Genomic DNA, 15,887 nt, shown 5'->3' on the forward strand with positions numbered 1-15,887 from the left:
TGCTATCTCATAAGGTTGACATTGGGAATTAAATTGAGATCATGGAGATAGTGTCTGGGACATAGTAAGTACTTAGTGAATAAGTTCATCATCACAATCACCATCACCATCATCTCTATCACCACCACCACCATAATTTCTTGGGCTTAACAGGGAACAGCACCAAGTTCAGGGACAAGCAGGTATTACTGAGTACCTCCTTAAAACACTTATTTATCTCACAGCACCTGGTACTGAAGATTCAGCAGAGAGGCTGTCTAAAGTCAGTAATCTTCTAGGCAAGGGAAGCATAAAACAACCCCAAGCTTCAGGCAAATAGTAGAGGGTTAAGGATTTTCAGGAAGGGTGGTGATATGAAAATGGGCTTCCTTGGCACCAGTGAAGGGAGAAGGGGAGGGGGAAATGGAGCCATTTTAGGACAAAGGCACCTGTGAGACAGGCTGCTGTGCTGAAGTTGACCAGGGAGCTGCTTGATGTAAATGTCTGTGAAGCGGTGAAGAGGCCCGCGGTGAGAACCATCCAGGGGCTCCATAACCTCACATGGCTTCATTCTGTGTCTCTTTGGCCCCAGTGTGTCCTCAGTTGTGTGGAAACAACCAAAGCTGACGACCAAATCTTTCAGCTACAAATCCACCTCACGGCATAAAGAGAACTAAACACATAAGTGTTCAGATGTCTCTAAAATAACATGTTACTTTTCTCTTTTGTTGGGAAGTTCTACATAATAGTTTACAATGCTAGCTGGTCAGGACGAACTGACATGGATTTGAATCCTGGCTCTGTTTTACTAGTTGTGTAAGATTGGATGAGTTACATAATTCCTTGGGTCTAAATGTTCTCATTTAGACAGTGGAAATTGTAATAATATCTACCCAATAGGGTACTTATGGAGATTAAATGGGATAATGCATATAAAACACTCAGCACAGTGCCCAGCAAACAGTAAATACATATGATGATCATTATAGAAATCTTTTGGCTGGATTGTTTTCTGGTGAGGTAAATGGGGAAAGGAGAGTATAAATGTAGAGAAAGAGAAAGGATAGAAGAGGAGACGTGAAAAAGAGAGGCAGGATGTGAAAAGCTGATCCTGGAAGAGAGGCACTTAATGACTGGCAAAAAAGTCCTGAGAGAGAAAAAGGATAAAGATGGCAGGGACTCGAGGCAGAGAATTAGCTTTGCTTTTTTGCCAAGGTTTCATCCATCTGGTCTTGGCTTCTATGCTTGCTTTTTCCTCCAAATGCAGCTCTAGAAACCTAGTGGTGAAACCCAGGGCAAGGAGACAGACCATTTCTGAATTACCCTAAACTTCTGTTCTCAGGGAAGGCATATATGAAATGTACATATTAGTCTTTTGCAGTACGTAATTTCTTTGAGACTAATAGAAGAGACAGGCCTGTCAAGTGAGTCAGCAGTGACCAAAGGCAGACATAATCCTTTTGCTTTTTGGCTGACAGCTCATGCAGAGAAAAATATTCTCTGGTTCAGACAAAGGTAAATGTAGCTTCAATTCCAACACAAAATTCTTTTTTTTTGCGGTACGCGGGCCTCTCACTGCCGTGGCCTCTCCTGTTGCGGAGCACAGGCTCCGGACGCGCAGGCTCAGTGGCCATGGCTCACAGGCCCAACCGCTCCACGGCATGTGGGATCTTCCCGGACCGGGGCACGAACCCGTGTCCCTTGCATCGGCAGGAGGACTCTCAACCACTGCGCCACCAGGGAAGCCCCCAACACAAAATTCTTACCCTCCATAATCAGCTTCTATTCCCAGTCTATGATGACAGGAGACACTAGAAATATCAGAAATACCACTGATTTCTTACTGTTGGGTTGTAATAAGTTAATCATTGCTAAAGGTAAAATGCCCAAACGATAGAATAACTCAGATTATTTTCAGGATCTAAGCATGCACACACACACACACAAAGAATTTAGATTTGTTTAATAGCAGATATTGTAGTGGAGCATCTATTTATAGGTAAATATACAGAAAATGAACACAAACCTGAATAAGTTATGAGATACCTAGAAAAATACAACAAATCGTTAACCCCATGATTTTTTTCTTTAATGTGAAGAACGGCTGGTCTGAATCCACTCCTAGATTAGATTTTTGAATTCTAATCAACTACAAAATCAAGGCAGAATTGCAGTTCTGAACTGAATTTTCATTATGATCTCTTCTGATGTGCCTTTACAAACACAATAATTTAAGAAGCCAAGTTGAAGCCTGGATCTGAATATCAGAACGTAGGGCACGCTTAAGAGGAAGACCAAAGGGTAATTTTTACATTACAAAATTTACCTTGACCTTGAAGAATAACTGCTTTTATAAAATTAAATACAGATTGAAGTCATGTGTTATGATCCACCCCATCTGTTCAGCATACATATATATTTTTTTTTTTAGGAAAAAAGAGAAATATGCTTATTTCACATTTTTGCTGAATTACTTCATAAGATGTTATATCCTGGACCTCTGAGATGGCTGTGACTGGAATCTGCCTGCTTTTGTTTCTAGCTTAAGTGCAGCCTGGCTGGCCTGTGCAGGAGGTAATTTCCCAGACACGCAAGCACCTCGGGGCAGCTGACTTCTACAAAGCACCGGAGACACTCTCATCTCTCGGTTGGGACTTCTACCATGTAATTCACACTTTCCTTTGCCTTCCCAAGGCTGGTGCTTCTTCGCCTTTGAGTTCTGCAGCTGAGGTCCGTGGTTCCTTTGTGGGTGCAGCTGAAGCAGCTCATTCCTGGCACTGCCCCAGTGAGCCCACACTGCTCATTTAACCATGGGCTTGATGTACAGCCCAGTGTGAGACCCAGAGGAAAGAGAGGCTTCTGTCCTCGGTGGGGTAGAATATTTAAGCTTAGGCCTTTGCTTTAAGATTTGGGATTTTGCCCTTCAGAGCTGTATGTATCAATACCCCAAAGCAATTTTTCTTGGATGCATTTTGCTTTGAATTTGAAATATGCTTTTTATTTAATAAGGTACAGGCACAGGACTACATTCATTATTTAGACTAGAACATCTTTTGCACCTGATGTAAGGAAAAAAAAAAAAAACTGGCATGCATGTTCAGGGTAATTGCATAGAGTGAAATGAACCCAATTTATGTAAAGGATTATTGAAGGAATACAAAATTTCCAAAGTAAGCCTGCTAAATCATTCATTCGGTAATGGATTGACATGTGCCCAGATCTGGATCCTGTGCTTTGCTAGCTTTTAAAGCAAAGCAAAGAAGCAGTTATTTAAAAGTGATGGTGGGGGCTTCCCTGGTGGCGCAGTGGTTAAGACTCCACCTGCCAATGCAGGGGACACGGGTTCGAGCCCTGGCCCGGGAGGATCCCACATGCCGCGGAGCCACTAAGCCCGTGTGCCACAACTACTGAGCCTGTGCTCTAGAGCTCATGGGCCACAGCTGCTGAGCCAGTGTGCCACAACTACTGAAGCCCACATGCCTGGAGCCCGTGCTCCGCAGCAAAAGAGGTCGTTGCAATGAGAAGCCCACGCACCGCAACGAAGAGTGGCCCCCACTCACCGCAACCAGAGAAAGCCCACGCACAGCAACGAAGACTCAACGCAGCCAAAAATAAAAATAAATAAAAATAAAAAAAATAAAAGTGATGGTGAAAAACAGTATTGAAAGAGAGCAATCCTGGAGAGTGGACACATTTTAAGTGCTGATTCTCTCTTAAATAATGTAATTCACAGACCATGGAGCTAGGCCCCAGGAATCATCTCTCGGCCTACGTTTCCATTTGGCAACCCTCGACATTCTATCATTAAAAGATATATAAATGCAATGTAAATAATATCAACCACTTTTAAACAAGTAATTATCTCTCTTGTTCTTTTGCAGATTTCTATTTCATTTTATGATTAAAAATTTTGCTATGCACTAAATGGGTGCAGGTAGGCTTAAAGTCTAATTTTGGGAATCTAGTTCCTTTGAAACTATTGGTTTCTTTTACATTTCCAGTTAACGTCTATAAATCCATCTGATGCTAAAACATCTGATGGGAAGAAATTGTAAATCTAAACCCTTTCTTCTGCTCTGTACACAAAAAGTCTAAAATTTATGATGAGGCAAATGGAACACTTTCATGAGTTAATTGTTCTCTACACTGAATAGCAGAAACGTTTCAGGCAATCAAAAAGCAAGTAGGGGGACTTCCCTGGTGGCTCAGTGGTTAAGAATCCGCCTGCCAATGCAGGGGACACAGATTCGATCCCTGGTCTGGGAAGATCCCACATGCTGCAGAGCAACTAAGCCCGTGTGCCACAACTACTGAAGCCCGCATACTCTAGGGCCCGTGAGCCACAACTACCGAGCCCACGTGCCACAACTACTGAAGCCTGCGTGCCTAGAGCCCATGCTCCACAACAAGAGAAGCCACTGCAATGAGAAGCCTGTGAACCACAATGAAGAGTAGCCCCCACTCGCCACAACTAGAGAAAGCCCACGCACAGCAACAAAGACCCAAAGCAGCCAAAAAAAAAAAAAAAAAAAAGCAAGTAGGAAAACCCAGCTTTAATTGATTCCTCACAGAATTTTTTTTCAAGATTACAAATTCTTATATTTTCCATTTCGTTGTTTCAGGAGATACAAAAATGAAATGCAGGATATTGGAAAATAAAATGCTGAGAAGTAGGATGATATGAAAATATCCCTACTTTGCCTGTATGGAACTCTATCAGGGGAATAAAACCAAAAGTGAATGAGGGATTTTTTCACGCTGGCAAAAGTATAGGCTTCATTTGGCCTGGAGAGAGCCACTGTGCAAGACACCTCGTGACAGTACCTGGAGGGATGTCAGTGGGGCTCCCAGATAGGAACATTGTACAGACCCCTACCCAGAGTGACCATCTGGGGCTCGGGGGGAGAAATGCCCATTGACAAGGCCTCTCCTGGCCACAGGATCTTCTGTGCAGCCTCCTGGATTGTGACCATTTAGTCATCCACACATCAGCATTTTCTGTCTTTAGAAGCAATCATTACATTTGCCATTGGCGAGTGTGATCTGTGTATTCATGGAACAGCTTGACTCAACTGTAGTAGATTTTAAAATGCAGTCCTGGGGGTCTACTCTGTTGTAATTCCCTTAATTTTCTATCTGAATACTTACAAGCTTTATGATTGTGCTATTATGTACTTATGGTCATAAGAATTCCATTTTAAACAAAATATTCTTTAGTATCCCTTTTCATATGTATTTTCATCCCATATGTAAAGTTTGGGATAAAAAAGTACAACCAGTTGAAGGGTAGAACATTTAAAAAAACACTAATTTACCTTGTTCTTCAAATTTTTTAAGGTTTGGAAAAGTTATTAGTATTTTAAAGCATTTTAAGAATTATTATAAATCCTCTCTCAGAATATCTGTCTCTACTGGGGTGAGATCATGTTCCTCTATTGTGAGCACACAGTAGGAGCTCAATAAATGCTTGTTCTGAGAGTACATGACTATAAACAGATACTTACGTTCCTCTTTCACCATAATAGGTAATATCTATGAGTAGTGTTATCTCTGACAGTGGCATTAATATAACAAAACTAAGTTTAGGATAAGAATTGATTTTAAGTCATACTAGAAGAATGGGAAATTTAAAAGTGGAAATATAAAGTCTAGGGTCTGTCCATGAATTTCCAAATATAACATGCTTGACCAGGAAAATAGAAATTAATATTTTGAGTGAACTCCAGATAAAGGAAATTATCAATACAAAGCCATGTAAATTTAAATTAACATAAAGGAAACATAATTACTTGTAAAAACAACCGTATACATTAAGAGAAATGATACTGTCTTTGAACTTGCATTCTCAATCTGTCTGTGCAAAATTGCTTGTAGTGTCTCCAAACAGGCATCTGTGGTCAGATGCGTCGAAAACATTCCATGAAATGGTATATATCAGAGCAACAGGGCCTGCTGTTTCCTTTAACTAGATGGAGTCTGGCCAGGTCATGGCTGTGCTTTGGAACGACTGGTCTGGATGTGTGAAACCTGCAGGACAGGCAGCAGCAGCTGGAAGGCATCCTGTATGTATGTGGTGCTATTGCAGCCCTATGAAGGGAGAAAATTGTGGTTGGAGGGTTATTGTCAGAGTTCCAGCTTGACAATTCCTCCCATTTGATAATGTTCCTTCTCCTTATACCCCACACTATTTTAGAATATTTTTCTTTTAATGTTGGTGCTTAAAAAAGATGTAAACACATTTCTTTGGATGTTTCTATTCTGCCTCTGACTGCCTGGGTTTCCTCTTAGCTGTGTCCTCCAGAACCTGCCTCTATGGTTCCTTGTCTCTTCTTGTCAACTCCATCCCCCTCTGTGGCTTTGTCTTAAACAATAACGTTTGTTGTCACCACATTGTTATTCTTGTACCTTGGTAGTTTCCCTTAACGATAAGACCCAATTCCTAAACGCATTGCTATAAATACATAGGTAGCCCTCCCTGACTTTTGTAATTTCCAAATTTTGCATTTGACAGGTACTTCAGACAGCAAGAAACTACTGTATATGCATTGCCCATGTCCAAACTCAACTTGTCAACACCTTGTGGCTTCAGTGGGGTGCCCTGGGGCTACAGATGTGCCAGTTCCTTAGAGTTGGTCCCTAATAGAAGGTTTTCCCCACTAATCACAGGTGGAACACAGTGCCTCTAAGTCAAGAATGAGGCCTCCTGGGCTTCTTTTCTTCGATCTTACATCGTTACTTCTGGCAAAGCCACAGCTGTACGGGGCAGCTGCATGTCCATGTTACAATGTCCTGGTGGGTGGGCAGGCCACGGAGTGAGCGGTCACAGAGGATCTTGCCTCTGGTCACTGAACGGGTAGATGATAAACATTCTACTTGTCATTTTTGCCAGTCTGGAGCTTAGACCTAGCTAAACTCAAGGTTATGTAAATGGAGGGAAGTGCCCATTTTTATGAAAATCACCACTGAGCAAGAATCCCTCATTGCAGCCAGTTATCACAGTGTTAAATCTGGTGTCAAACTTGGCAGCAGAAATGTGCTTCTGTCGGGGGAAACAGCAACAGAAATAACATGCGAGCTTAGCGTTTCTCTTTATAATCAGAATTCTTGAAAATGAGGTATTGCTGCTTCACCCGAGGGTTTACAGCTGGTTTAACTACACAAATGTACTCAAAAAAGACTGTAGACGATAAAATTTAGAATTGCAATAACACTTGCTGCCTGGGAGAAATACACACAAAAAAATGTAGCTCTAACATTTGCTTTGATTCAGAAGCACTTTCTCTCCAGGAGGCCACTTACCTCTAACAATACACTATTGATCATGGGGTTAAGGACCTCAGCCTTCTTGTTGCTCTGTGGAATCAAAAGGATGAAATTGACAGATTAGGTGCTCATATTCCAAGGCTTGTCCCAGAAAATGCAGATGCTGGCTTTGTTGAGGAATCTCTTAGAGAAGAAGGGGAGAAGTGGAATGCTTACTACAGACAAGGCTTCATATTTGGTGCTTCCCCTACATGATCATTTAATTTCGACAGAAATCTTAGGAGGTAGGTAGGTACGATGATAACCCCGATTTAAAGATGAGAAAATAGGGGACGTCCCTGGCGGTCCAGTGGTTAAGACTTCGCCTGCCAGTGCAGGGGGTGCATGTTCAATCCCTAGTTGGGGAGTTGGGGAGCTAAGATCCCACATGCCTTGCTGCCAAGGAACCAAAACATAAAACAGAAGCAATATTGTAACAAATTCAATAAAGACTTTAAAAATGGTCCACATCAAAAAAAAATCTTAATAAAAAAACTAAAAAAAATAAAGATGAGAAAACAGGAATCAGGAAGGTTGAGTAACTTGCTTAAGGTCATGTAGCTAGAAATTTACACTCAGATCTTTTAAACTACTTAAAGCTCATAGCAGGTCTGGGATTAGGGGGAGGTGAGTGAGGCTGAGTTGTACAGGGTCGGATTCAGTCTTTATTTAAAATTTTGATATTTTGTTCATCATGATTTTTTGGTGTTAATTTTGATTTTTAAAATACTGCATTAAAATATTTATTTAGATGACTGAGGTTGTTTCTTTGTCTCTTTTTGTGGGGGGGGGAGTCCCCTTAAATTTGGTAGACATGTTATGTACTTTTACTTGCCTACCCTAGTTCCAGACCTGGTCTGTAGTCTTTTTTCTTTTAAATGCAAACACGGGTACTTGGTTATAGGGTGTGTCTTCAAGGTTGGCAGTAAAGTTAAAACACTCTTAAATATAACTTGCAAACAGGTCAGCATATCCCAGTTTGCAAAACATGGAAAACGCAGAATACAGAACCTGATACTAAGTACGTGTTCAAAAAGTGGGAATCAGTGTTCATGTCGCCGTTATTATTATGTCCAGTCTTCTCTATCTAAAATGTTCAGTCCACTCGTAGACAATAAATAATTACAGGGACTAGAAAGAAGAGGGCAGTCTTAATAGGCTGCTTTCCCTCACTGTACTTGAAAGACTTTATGACAAACAAAAGTATATAAATGAACTATTTCTTCCCAGAGCAGCCCACTTTCACTGACATTACTCTACCGAGGGCTAAGTAATGTCCTACTGGGGAAACCAGAATGGAGTCTTGGGAAAAACTCTTTAAAAACCCAGTCATTTTAGTAAGTAACCAGAAAATCCATTATGGTTTGCTTTCATGTTTATTTGATTATCAATAAACCTCTAAAATATAATCAAAATGAGGGCAATAAAATGGCATTGGTTTTCAGAATCAATGAGATGTGCAAGCAATTTAAATAGAGTCTGGAGAGCAATATATACTCATTAACTTCAAGTTATGAATAATGGCTCTTTTAGAGAATACAAACAATGACGATGTGAATGATTCATCACAGCACAAGATGAGAGGTACTGTTGTCATGAGATGGTATTTCAGTAAACTCCATTTAGATTTGGCTTTTTCTTTCTCCAAACGATAATCTGTGTGTTCCTGATTGTGTTCATACAAACATTTGGACACAAGTGTGTGTGTGTGTATTTTTTTTCTTTTTTCTTTTTTTTGCGGTACGCGGGCCTCTCACTGCTGTGGCCTTTCCCGTTGCGGAGCACAGGTTCCGGACGCGCAGGCTCAGCGGCCATGGCTCACGGGCCCAGCTGCTCCGCGGCATGTGGGATCTTCCCGGACCGGGGCATGAACCCGTGTCCCCTGCATCGGCAGGCGGACTCTTAACCACTGTGCCACCAGGAAAGCCCTGTGTGTGTGTATTTTATGTGTGTGTATTTATTCAAGTACACACTTATCTGCTAGAGCTTTGCTACTCAAAATGTAGGATATGAATTAGGAGCACTGTTACCACTTGGGAGTTTGTTAGAAATGCAGAATCTCAGTCCTCATCCTAGATCCACTGAATCAAAATCTGCATTTAATAAGCTCTCTAGTTTATTTGCTTGCACATTAAGGTTTGAGAAGCACTGTGCTGGAATACAATACATTAAAGGAAATAGAAAGCAATACCATGAATATCACCCACTAACATAAATTAATTAATGTTCAACATGAATCGTATAAAACATATAACACACATAGACACAGACATATACATCCTCAACACTAGGCAACCGCAGAGAACCAAACAGTTAGCTATCTGTCTGCTGTGTCTGATGGGCAGCCAACTGGGAGTTGAGTCAACTGGGTGAATCGTTCACCCTTCTGAGACTCAGTTTCTCAGGTAGTAAACTGGAAAGAGCGAGAAGAGGGTACAGTAGAGCCTTGGGAAGCTGAGTCGCCAAGGTCATTCCATCCTGATTAAGAGCTCACACCTCTCTGTAAATCTAGCAGTTACACCAAAGTCCATGGGCATCAGTTAACTTAGATGATGCCAATCACATAAGTGTATTTTATCAAGCCTATCCTATCAATGAGCTTCTACCCTCCCCCTTCACTCTGCCTGTTTACAGTGAAGCTCCATTGCTGAAGGCCTGAAATTAGACAAATATAAAAGCTGGTCTTTTACAAAATAGGAGAAGCAAACCATATTCTTTGACAGCAGAATGAATAGTTGGTATGTAACTCATCCTTTATCAACTAAGCCACTTACAGAAGTCTGAGAGGCACACAACTCGGACAGCCCAGTCCACAATCATTTTTGCTTTTTTTGAGACCTGCTCTTTGCCTGGGGTGGGGGTGGGAAGAGGTGTACCCCAGCAGCAAAGTAGGTCTACGTGATACGACCCTGTCCTCATCACTACTGGAGACACCAAGATGCATATCTGAGCCTTTCAAACCTTCTCACCCAGGATCCTGGAATTTGAATGAAGAGAACCAGGAACTGCTGTAGTTGAGTCACATTAATAACAACACTTTAGAGAGAAGGTACATGAGCTCTGGTGATGGGTCCCCCACGGCTGCTCATGTACCTCCACTACCTTTAATAAGCTCCCCTTTCTGTCTAAATTATTTAGTGCTTGTTTCTGTTACTTTGTGCTAGGAAGAGATATGTTGAAGTCCTAACCTCCAGTATATCAGACTGTGACCTTATTTGGAGATAGGGTGTTGCAGATTCAATTAGATAAGATGAGGTTAATCCTTAATCCAATATGACCACTGTCCTTCTAAGAAGAGGGAAATGTGGGCACAGACACACACAGAGGGAGGATGATGTGAAGACAGAGAAAGAAATTGGGGTTACACTGCTGCAAGCTAAAGAATGCCTGGGAAGCTGGAAGAGGCAGAGAAGGGTCCTTCCCTAGTGGCTTCAGAAGAAGCGTGGCCCTGCCAATACACTACTTTCAGACTTCTAGCCTCCAGAATGGTGAGACAATACATTTCTGTTGTTGAAGTCACCCAGTGTGTGGTACTTGTCAAGGCAGCCCTAGGCAACTAATACATTTGTAACCCAAACACCCTAGCTAAAACAGGAAGTGAAACTTGCTGTTTCTCTTGTAAAAAATCACCTGCCTTTGCATCCAGGGCCTTAAAGGGAAAAGTAGAAAGGATGAAAAGGAAAAATTGCCACTGTCTTCTCCAATCCCATTAGGTTGAGTTACATAACATGACTGATTTCTAAAGAAAAGAACCAGAAGCCACAGCTCCAAATGAATGCCGAACCTTTCAAAATTGTTGCCTCGAGAACAGAAATACTTCTACAGATTGGTAAAATTTTTTTCTTTTGGTCAAAGTTGAAGTGTAACAATAAAGCAGAATTATTTTACTAGAGATTGTGGAGTTATATATCGCAGATGTTAAATAATAGAAGGAACCTTAGTGAACAAATAAAGGAAATGAGGCCCAGAGAGGTTTGAAAATCCACCCAATACCTTGTATGTCTGATATGGTCGCATCAGGGCTAGAACTCAGTCAGATGAGAGCCTTAAGCTGCCTATAGCTAGAGAAGATGCTCAGGCCTCATTTTAGCAAATGTCCCGGCAGAGCTTCTGCTTTGTGGAGCTATCAAAGAAGGTACTATGTCCTCCACTTCATATCACAGCCCCTTGTAGGCCTTCCCCTCAAAAAGGTGAAAAAAGAATCAGTATCATAATCTTACCCCAACAGTGGTTAAAGAATTTGTAAACTTCTCTGATAAGGAGGCCACTTCCTTGCACATTGCAGTAGTTAATCTGAAAGAAGAAAAAAAAGAGATTTGGGTATTTTTAATAAAGAAAAATAATTGTATTGTTAATACAATTATTGATATTAATACAGTATTCCCTTTAAAAGAAGAGCACTCAAGTTTGAAGATGCTCTGTAGAAATGTTTTCCTCAGTATTCTTCCATGATTCACAATCACAGTTTAATCTAATTCTCACCCTACCTCTTTTTCGAAGCAAAAGCATATGCAGGAAAATACCAGGCTTGAGCTCCACAAGGGGTATAAAACTCTTGCCAAGGGACTTTTCTCCAGCATTGTTCATTTGAAAATAATAATGAACATTCACTGAGATACTATGTTAAATACTTTTATATGCATAATCACATTTAAACTGCATAATGACCTTATTAGGGTCCATTATTATTCCCATTTTATAGATGAAGAAATTCAAACTCAGATGTCTCTTCATATCTTGATTATGGTTTTTTTTTTTTTTCGGTACACGGACCTCTCACTGTTGTGGCCGCTCCCACTGCGGAGCACAGGCTCTGGATGCGCAGGTCCAGCGGCCATGGCTCACAGGCCCAGCCGCTCCGCGGCATGTGGGATCTTCCCGGACCGGGGCACGAACCCGTGTCCCCTGCATCAGCAGGCAGACTCTCAACCACTGCGCCACCAGGGAAGCCCTTGATTATGTTTTTATGAGATGCCTCAAAATAAAGATCCTGTAGAATATGTTTTTTAAGACTTACATCAAATACATCAAAACTTTACCCCAATGTTTATTCCAGCCATCACGGCTAGGACTTTACCCCAAGAAAATAATGCAAGATAGATACAAATATTTAACAAAGCAATGTTTGTCATAACATTATAGATGATGACAAAAGCTGAAAACAATCTACCTAACAATGGTGCATTTTGCCTGAGTTTTTTAAACAATAAGTATGTAAGACTTTTATGAAGTGATTAAAATGCTATTAGCAAAACAATAACTCCAAGTTAAGAATCTTACATGTTAAAAGATCTAGTGATGTCAGTAGAGGCAAGTTTCGTTCTGATAAATAGGGGTTCTGTCTAAGCTATGTATTCAGGTTTGTTGAGCTATATCCATCTATCCCTCCTTCCACTCATCTATCCATCCAACTACTCATCCATCCACCCAACCATCCAAAACTTATCTGCAGGAAGGGTCAGGAGTAAGGCCAAGAGATAGCAAAGAGCAGTTCTGCCTATGTTCTTGGGCAGGTGGGTGGAAAGGCACTTATTGTACAGACATATATGAGGCCTTATTACATTTTGCTTGGAGCAGCTTGGTAAGGTTGGGACAATCAGGGGCTGAGAATCAGACAGGAGCTAAGAGTAAGGTTCTGCTTTCCATACTCAGAAACTTCTGACTTCAGCCCTCCTCTTTCCAATCAGCATGCAAATATAAAACAGTACTCAGATGCTTTCCTCAATACTTGAAACTTCTCCTATTTCGCCCTTTCCTCTTCCTTCTTTACATCGAGACAAGTACATATTCTTTGCAGGCATTTTAAGGGCAGGATTGTGCAGTGCTTATAATATCTTGGATTTTCACATGTTTAGATAGGAAAATCTACACTAAATCACCAATCTGTACAAGTGAGGAAAAATGCCATCAGAGACACTAATAATGACTTTTTGGAAGGTCCTTCCACCAAAAATTTGCTCCCCAACCTACAATGCCAAATGTAGTAATAAGTGAAGACTAGTTAGCTAGCAAGTGAGTGAATGTGTTGAGATGTGTGTGTGTGTGTGTGTGTGTGTGTCTGTGTGTGTGTACCCATATATTTTTAGGAGGCTCTTATTTGGGCTCCTGTGTCTATATAATAATGAGAGGGCGTTTGGGCCTGTGCTGATTTTCTATACCATAGCTTACAGTCATATGTGTAAAAGCTAATGGCTTATTCTTCAGTTCCATAATCAACTATTTTAATGAACGCTCCATACCAGCTATTTTCATGTGTATAACATTATATATATATATATACACGTTTTTATTTCACTAAACTAATAATAGTAGCTTACTGAAGAATAAACATATGATAGCAAATATGCACGCAAAAGCAATCCACAGTGAACTGGCTTACGTTAGTGACCATCATTGCCAGAATTCAGAACATGCAGAGCTTGTGTAAGTCCCTCCGAACAGTGGGGGTGTGTTTGCATATTTCTGTGAAACTAGTTGAGAAGGTCCATTAAGGTGTCTTTTATCTGTGTGGCATGTTGAAAATGTAATTATATTCAAAGGTCTGTACTTTCAAGATTCTGATCTATTAAAAGAAACATTTAGCTCTGAATGATTTAGGGTGTCTTCCCTTAAATCTCTTCATAAATAATTCCTGGAATGTCTAGCTAATTATTACTGTTCTCGCTAACTTGGCTCATTTCTTAAGAGAGTCCTTAATTCTTAAGATGACCACAGAACAATGGAATTAGTTGACATGAAATCTGAATCTTTAGTAGCTGAGGGTGTATGCGTGTGTGTGCGTGTGTGTGTGCATTTGAATGGCACGTATACATAAAATTGGAAAAATAAGAATTAAAAGTAACATTTACTTTATCAGAACTTTTGCTTGGTCGTGAGCTGGTTTTTCCTCTTCTTGTCCATGAAGAATTAATTCTGCTACTTTATGAAGCTGCTCAATACAGCGAGCTGTTACTTCTGCCAGGCTTTCGATGGACTGCATGTATGCTTCCTGAAAGCAAAAAGTAACAGTCAGAAAATTATTCATTGAGAAGATGCTTTCTAAAAAACTCCTGTGACATTAAAACAATTACATAATTCCTGGAAAAAATCCCCCAAAACAAATATGACCTGAAAAAATTTACCCAAAGATTAATGGGTGTACCTAAGACTTTTCTAAGTGGAAATACTACCATAAAACAGAAGTGTCACCAGGTCCCAGGGACATAACAAGCCTTCTTCACAGCTGGGTCCCCAGTTCTCAGAGCAGTGCTGGGCACACAACAGACATGAAAGCGTGTGGAAGGGTGGCTGAATTGAACAGACCTCAGTGGACATTTTTCTTTAGAGCGATCTAATTTGAAATTTTCTTTCTCTAAAATTAAAATTCAACGTAAAATGAAGTTATTACAAACTCATTTGTGAACATAGGCAGATTATAAATTATGCATATATAAATTTATTAAACTACAGAATAAAAACTGTGGCAATGAAATTCTTTTTTGGAAAAAGCTTCAATTACCTCATTAGTTATGGGGCATAAGGACATGTTATGGTTACAAATTTGATATGATGGAATTTTACCCTAAAGATAAATCAACTATGTTCTTAAATATCTTTTTTCCTTTAAATTATAACTGTAACGCTATGGAGGAAAGCTACAATATCTATGCTAAATCATGAAATGTCCTGGTATAGAGAAATTTTAGTGTTTATTACATTAATACTCATATTTCTATAGTGTGGAATAGGGTATAAATGAAAATGAAATGGCTTTGCCTCACTTAAAATTAGGCTGCTAATAAAATGAACATAATATTACTGCTCTTTAGGCGGACGATCTGTAATGCGTTTACCTCGACTGTCTTAGTTTTCCTTTCTTCCTTCTTGTCTTCTTCGGGGTTTTCAGGTTTCTCTTCCTTTTCTTCCTTCTCTGTTTTGTTCTCTGACTCTTCGGCCACGTCTACTGGCACCACAGTTTGATCCTCTTCCACCCAGTCATGAGCTTTTTTCATGGCCTGCAAAGGCCCCCAACCAAAGCAATACGTTTATTGTACAAATATGGAGACACAAAAGCCAATCCCACGACTTGGATCAAACCCTAAACCGCCAAGGGTGGTTCTCTGTACGTTTAAAGAGTGATGGGGCAATTCCTCAACTTCCTTAAAAACACCTTGTTGTTGCTTTCTGGTAAAAAATACAGTAAGAAAAAGGGACAGAGTAGAAAGAATGTATGGAGAGAAAACTGCAGGGCCTGAGGAATTTTTGGAAAGCATTCTAAAATGATACTCAGGGCTTCCCTGGTGGCGCAGTGGTTAAGAATCCGCCTGCCAATGCAGGGAACATGGGTTCTAGCCCTGGTCCGGGAAGATCCCACATGCCGCAGAGCAACTAAGCCCGTGCGCCACAACTACTAAGCCTGCGCTCTAGAGCCCGCGAACCACAACTACTGAGCCCGTATGCCACAACTACTGAAGCCTGTGTGCCTACAGCCTGTGTTCTGCAACAAGAGAAGCCACCGCAATGAGAAGCCCTCGCACCACAACAAAGAGTAGCCCCCGCTCACCGCAACTAGAGAAACCCTGTGCACAGCAACAGAAGACCCAATGTGGCCAAAAAATAAATAAATA

At 40.7% G+C, this 15,887-nt stretch overlaps 1 protein-coding gene across 4 annotated transcripts in view; it reads right to left on the reverse strand.

Annotated features, from left to right (window-relative positions):
• Positions 1 to 5,188: 5,188 nt before the first annotated feature.
• FAM114A1 (family with sequence similarity 114 member A1) overlaps positions 5,189 to 15,887 on the reverse strand; it is a 55,893-nt gene continuing 45,194 nt past the window's right edge. For 3 of the 4 annotated variants that reach the window (XM_065877745.1, XM_065877742.1, XM_065877743.1), the window contains 5 exons: positions 15,114 to 15,275; positions 14,130 to 14,269; positions 11,502 to 11,574; positions 7,279 to 7,332; positions 5,189 to 6,066 (listed from right to left, as the gene is read on the reverse strand). In XM_065877745.1, coding sequence (XP_065733817.1) covers positions 5,965 to 6,066; positions 7,279 to 7,332; positions 11,502 to 11,574; positions 14,130 to 14,269; positions 15,114 to 15,275 — 531 coding nt within the window. In that variant the 3' untranslated portion in view covers positions 5,189 to 5,964. The remainder of the gene's footprint in view (positions 6,067 to 7,278; positions 7,333 to 11,501; positions 11,575 to 14,129; positions 14,270 to 15,113; positions 15,276 to 15,887) is intronic. The other variant, XM_065877746.1, reaches the window with a different exon arrangement.

The sequence above is a fragment of the Phocoena phocoena genome, chromosome 5 (assembly GCF_963924675.1).
Source record: "Phocoena phocoena chromosome 5, mPhoPho1.1, whole genome shotgun sequence".
Taxonomy (NCBI): Eukaryota; Metazoa; Chordata; class Mammalia; order Artiodactyla; family Phocoenidae; genus Phocoena; species Phocoena phocoena.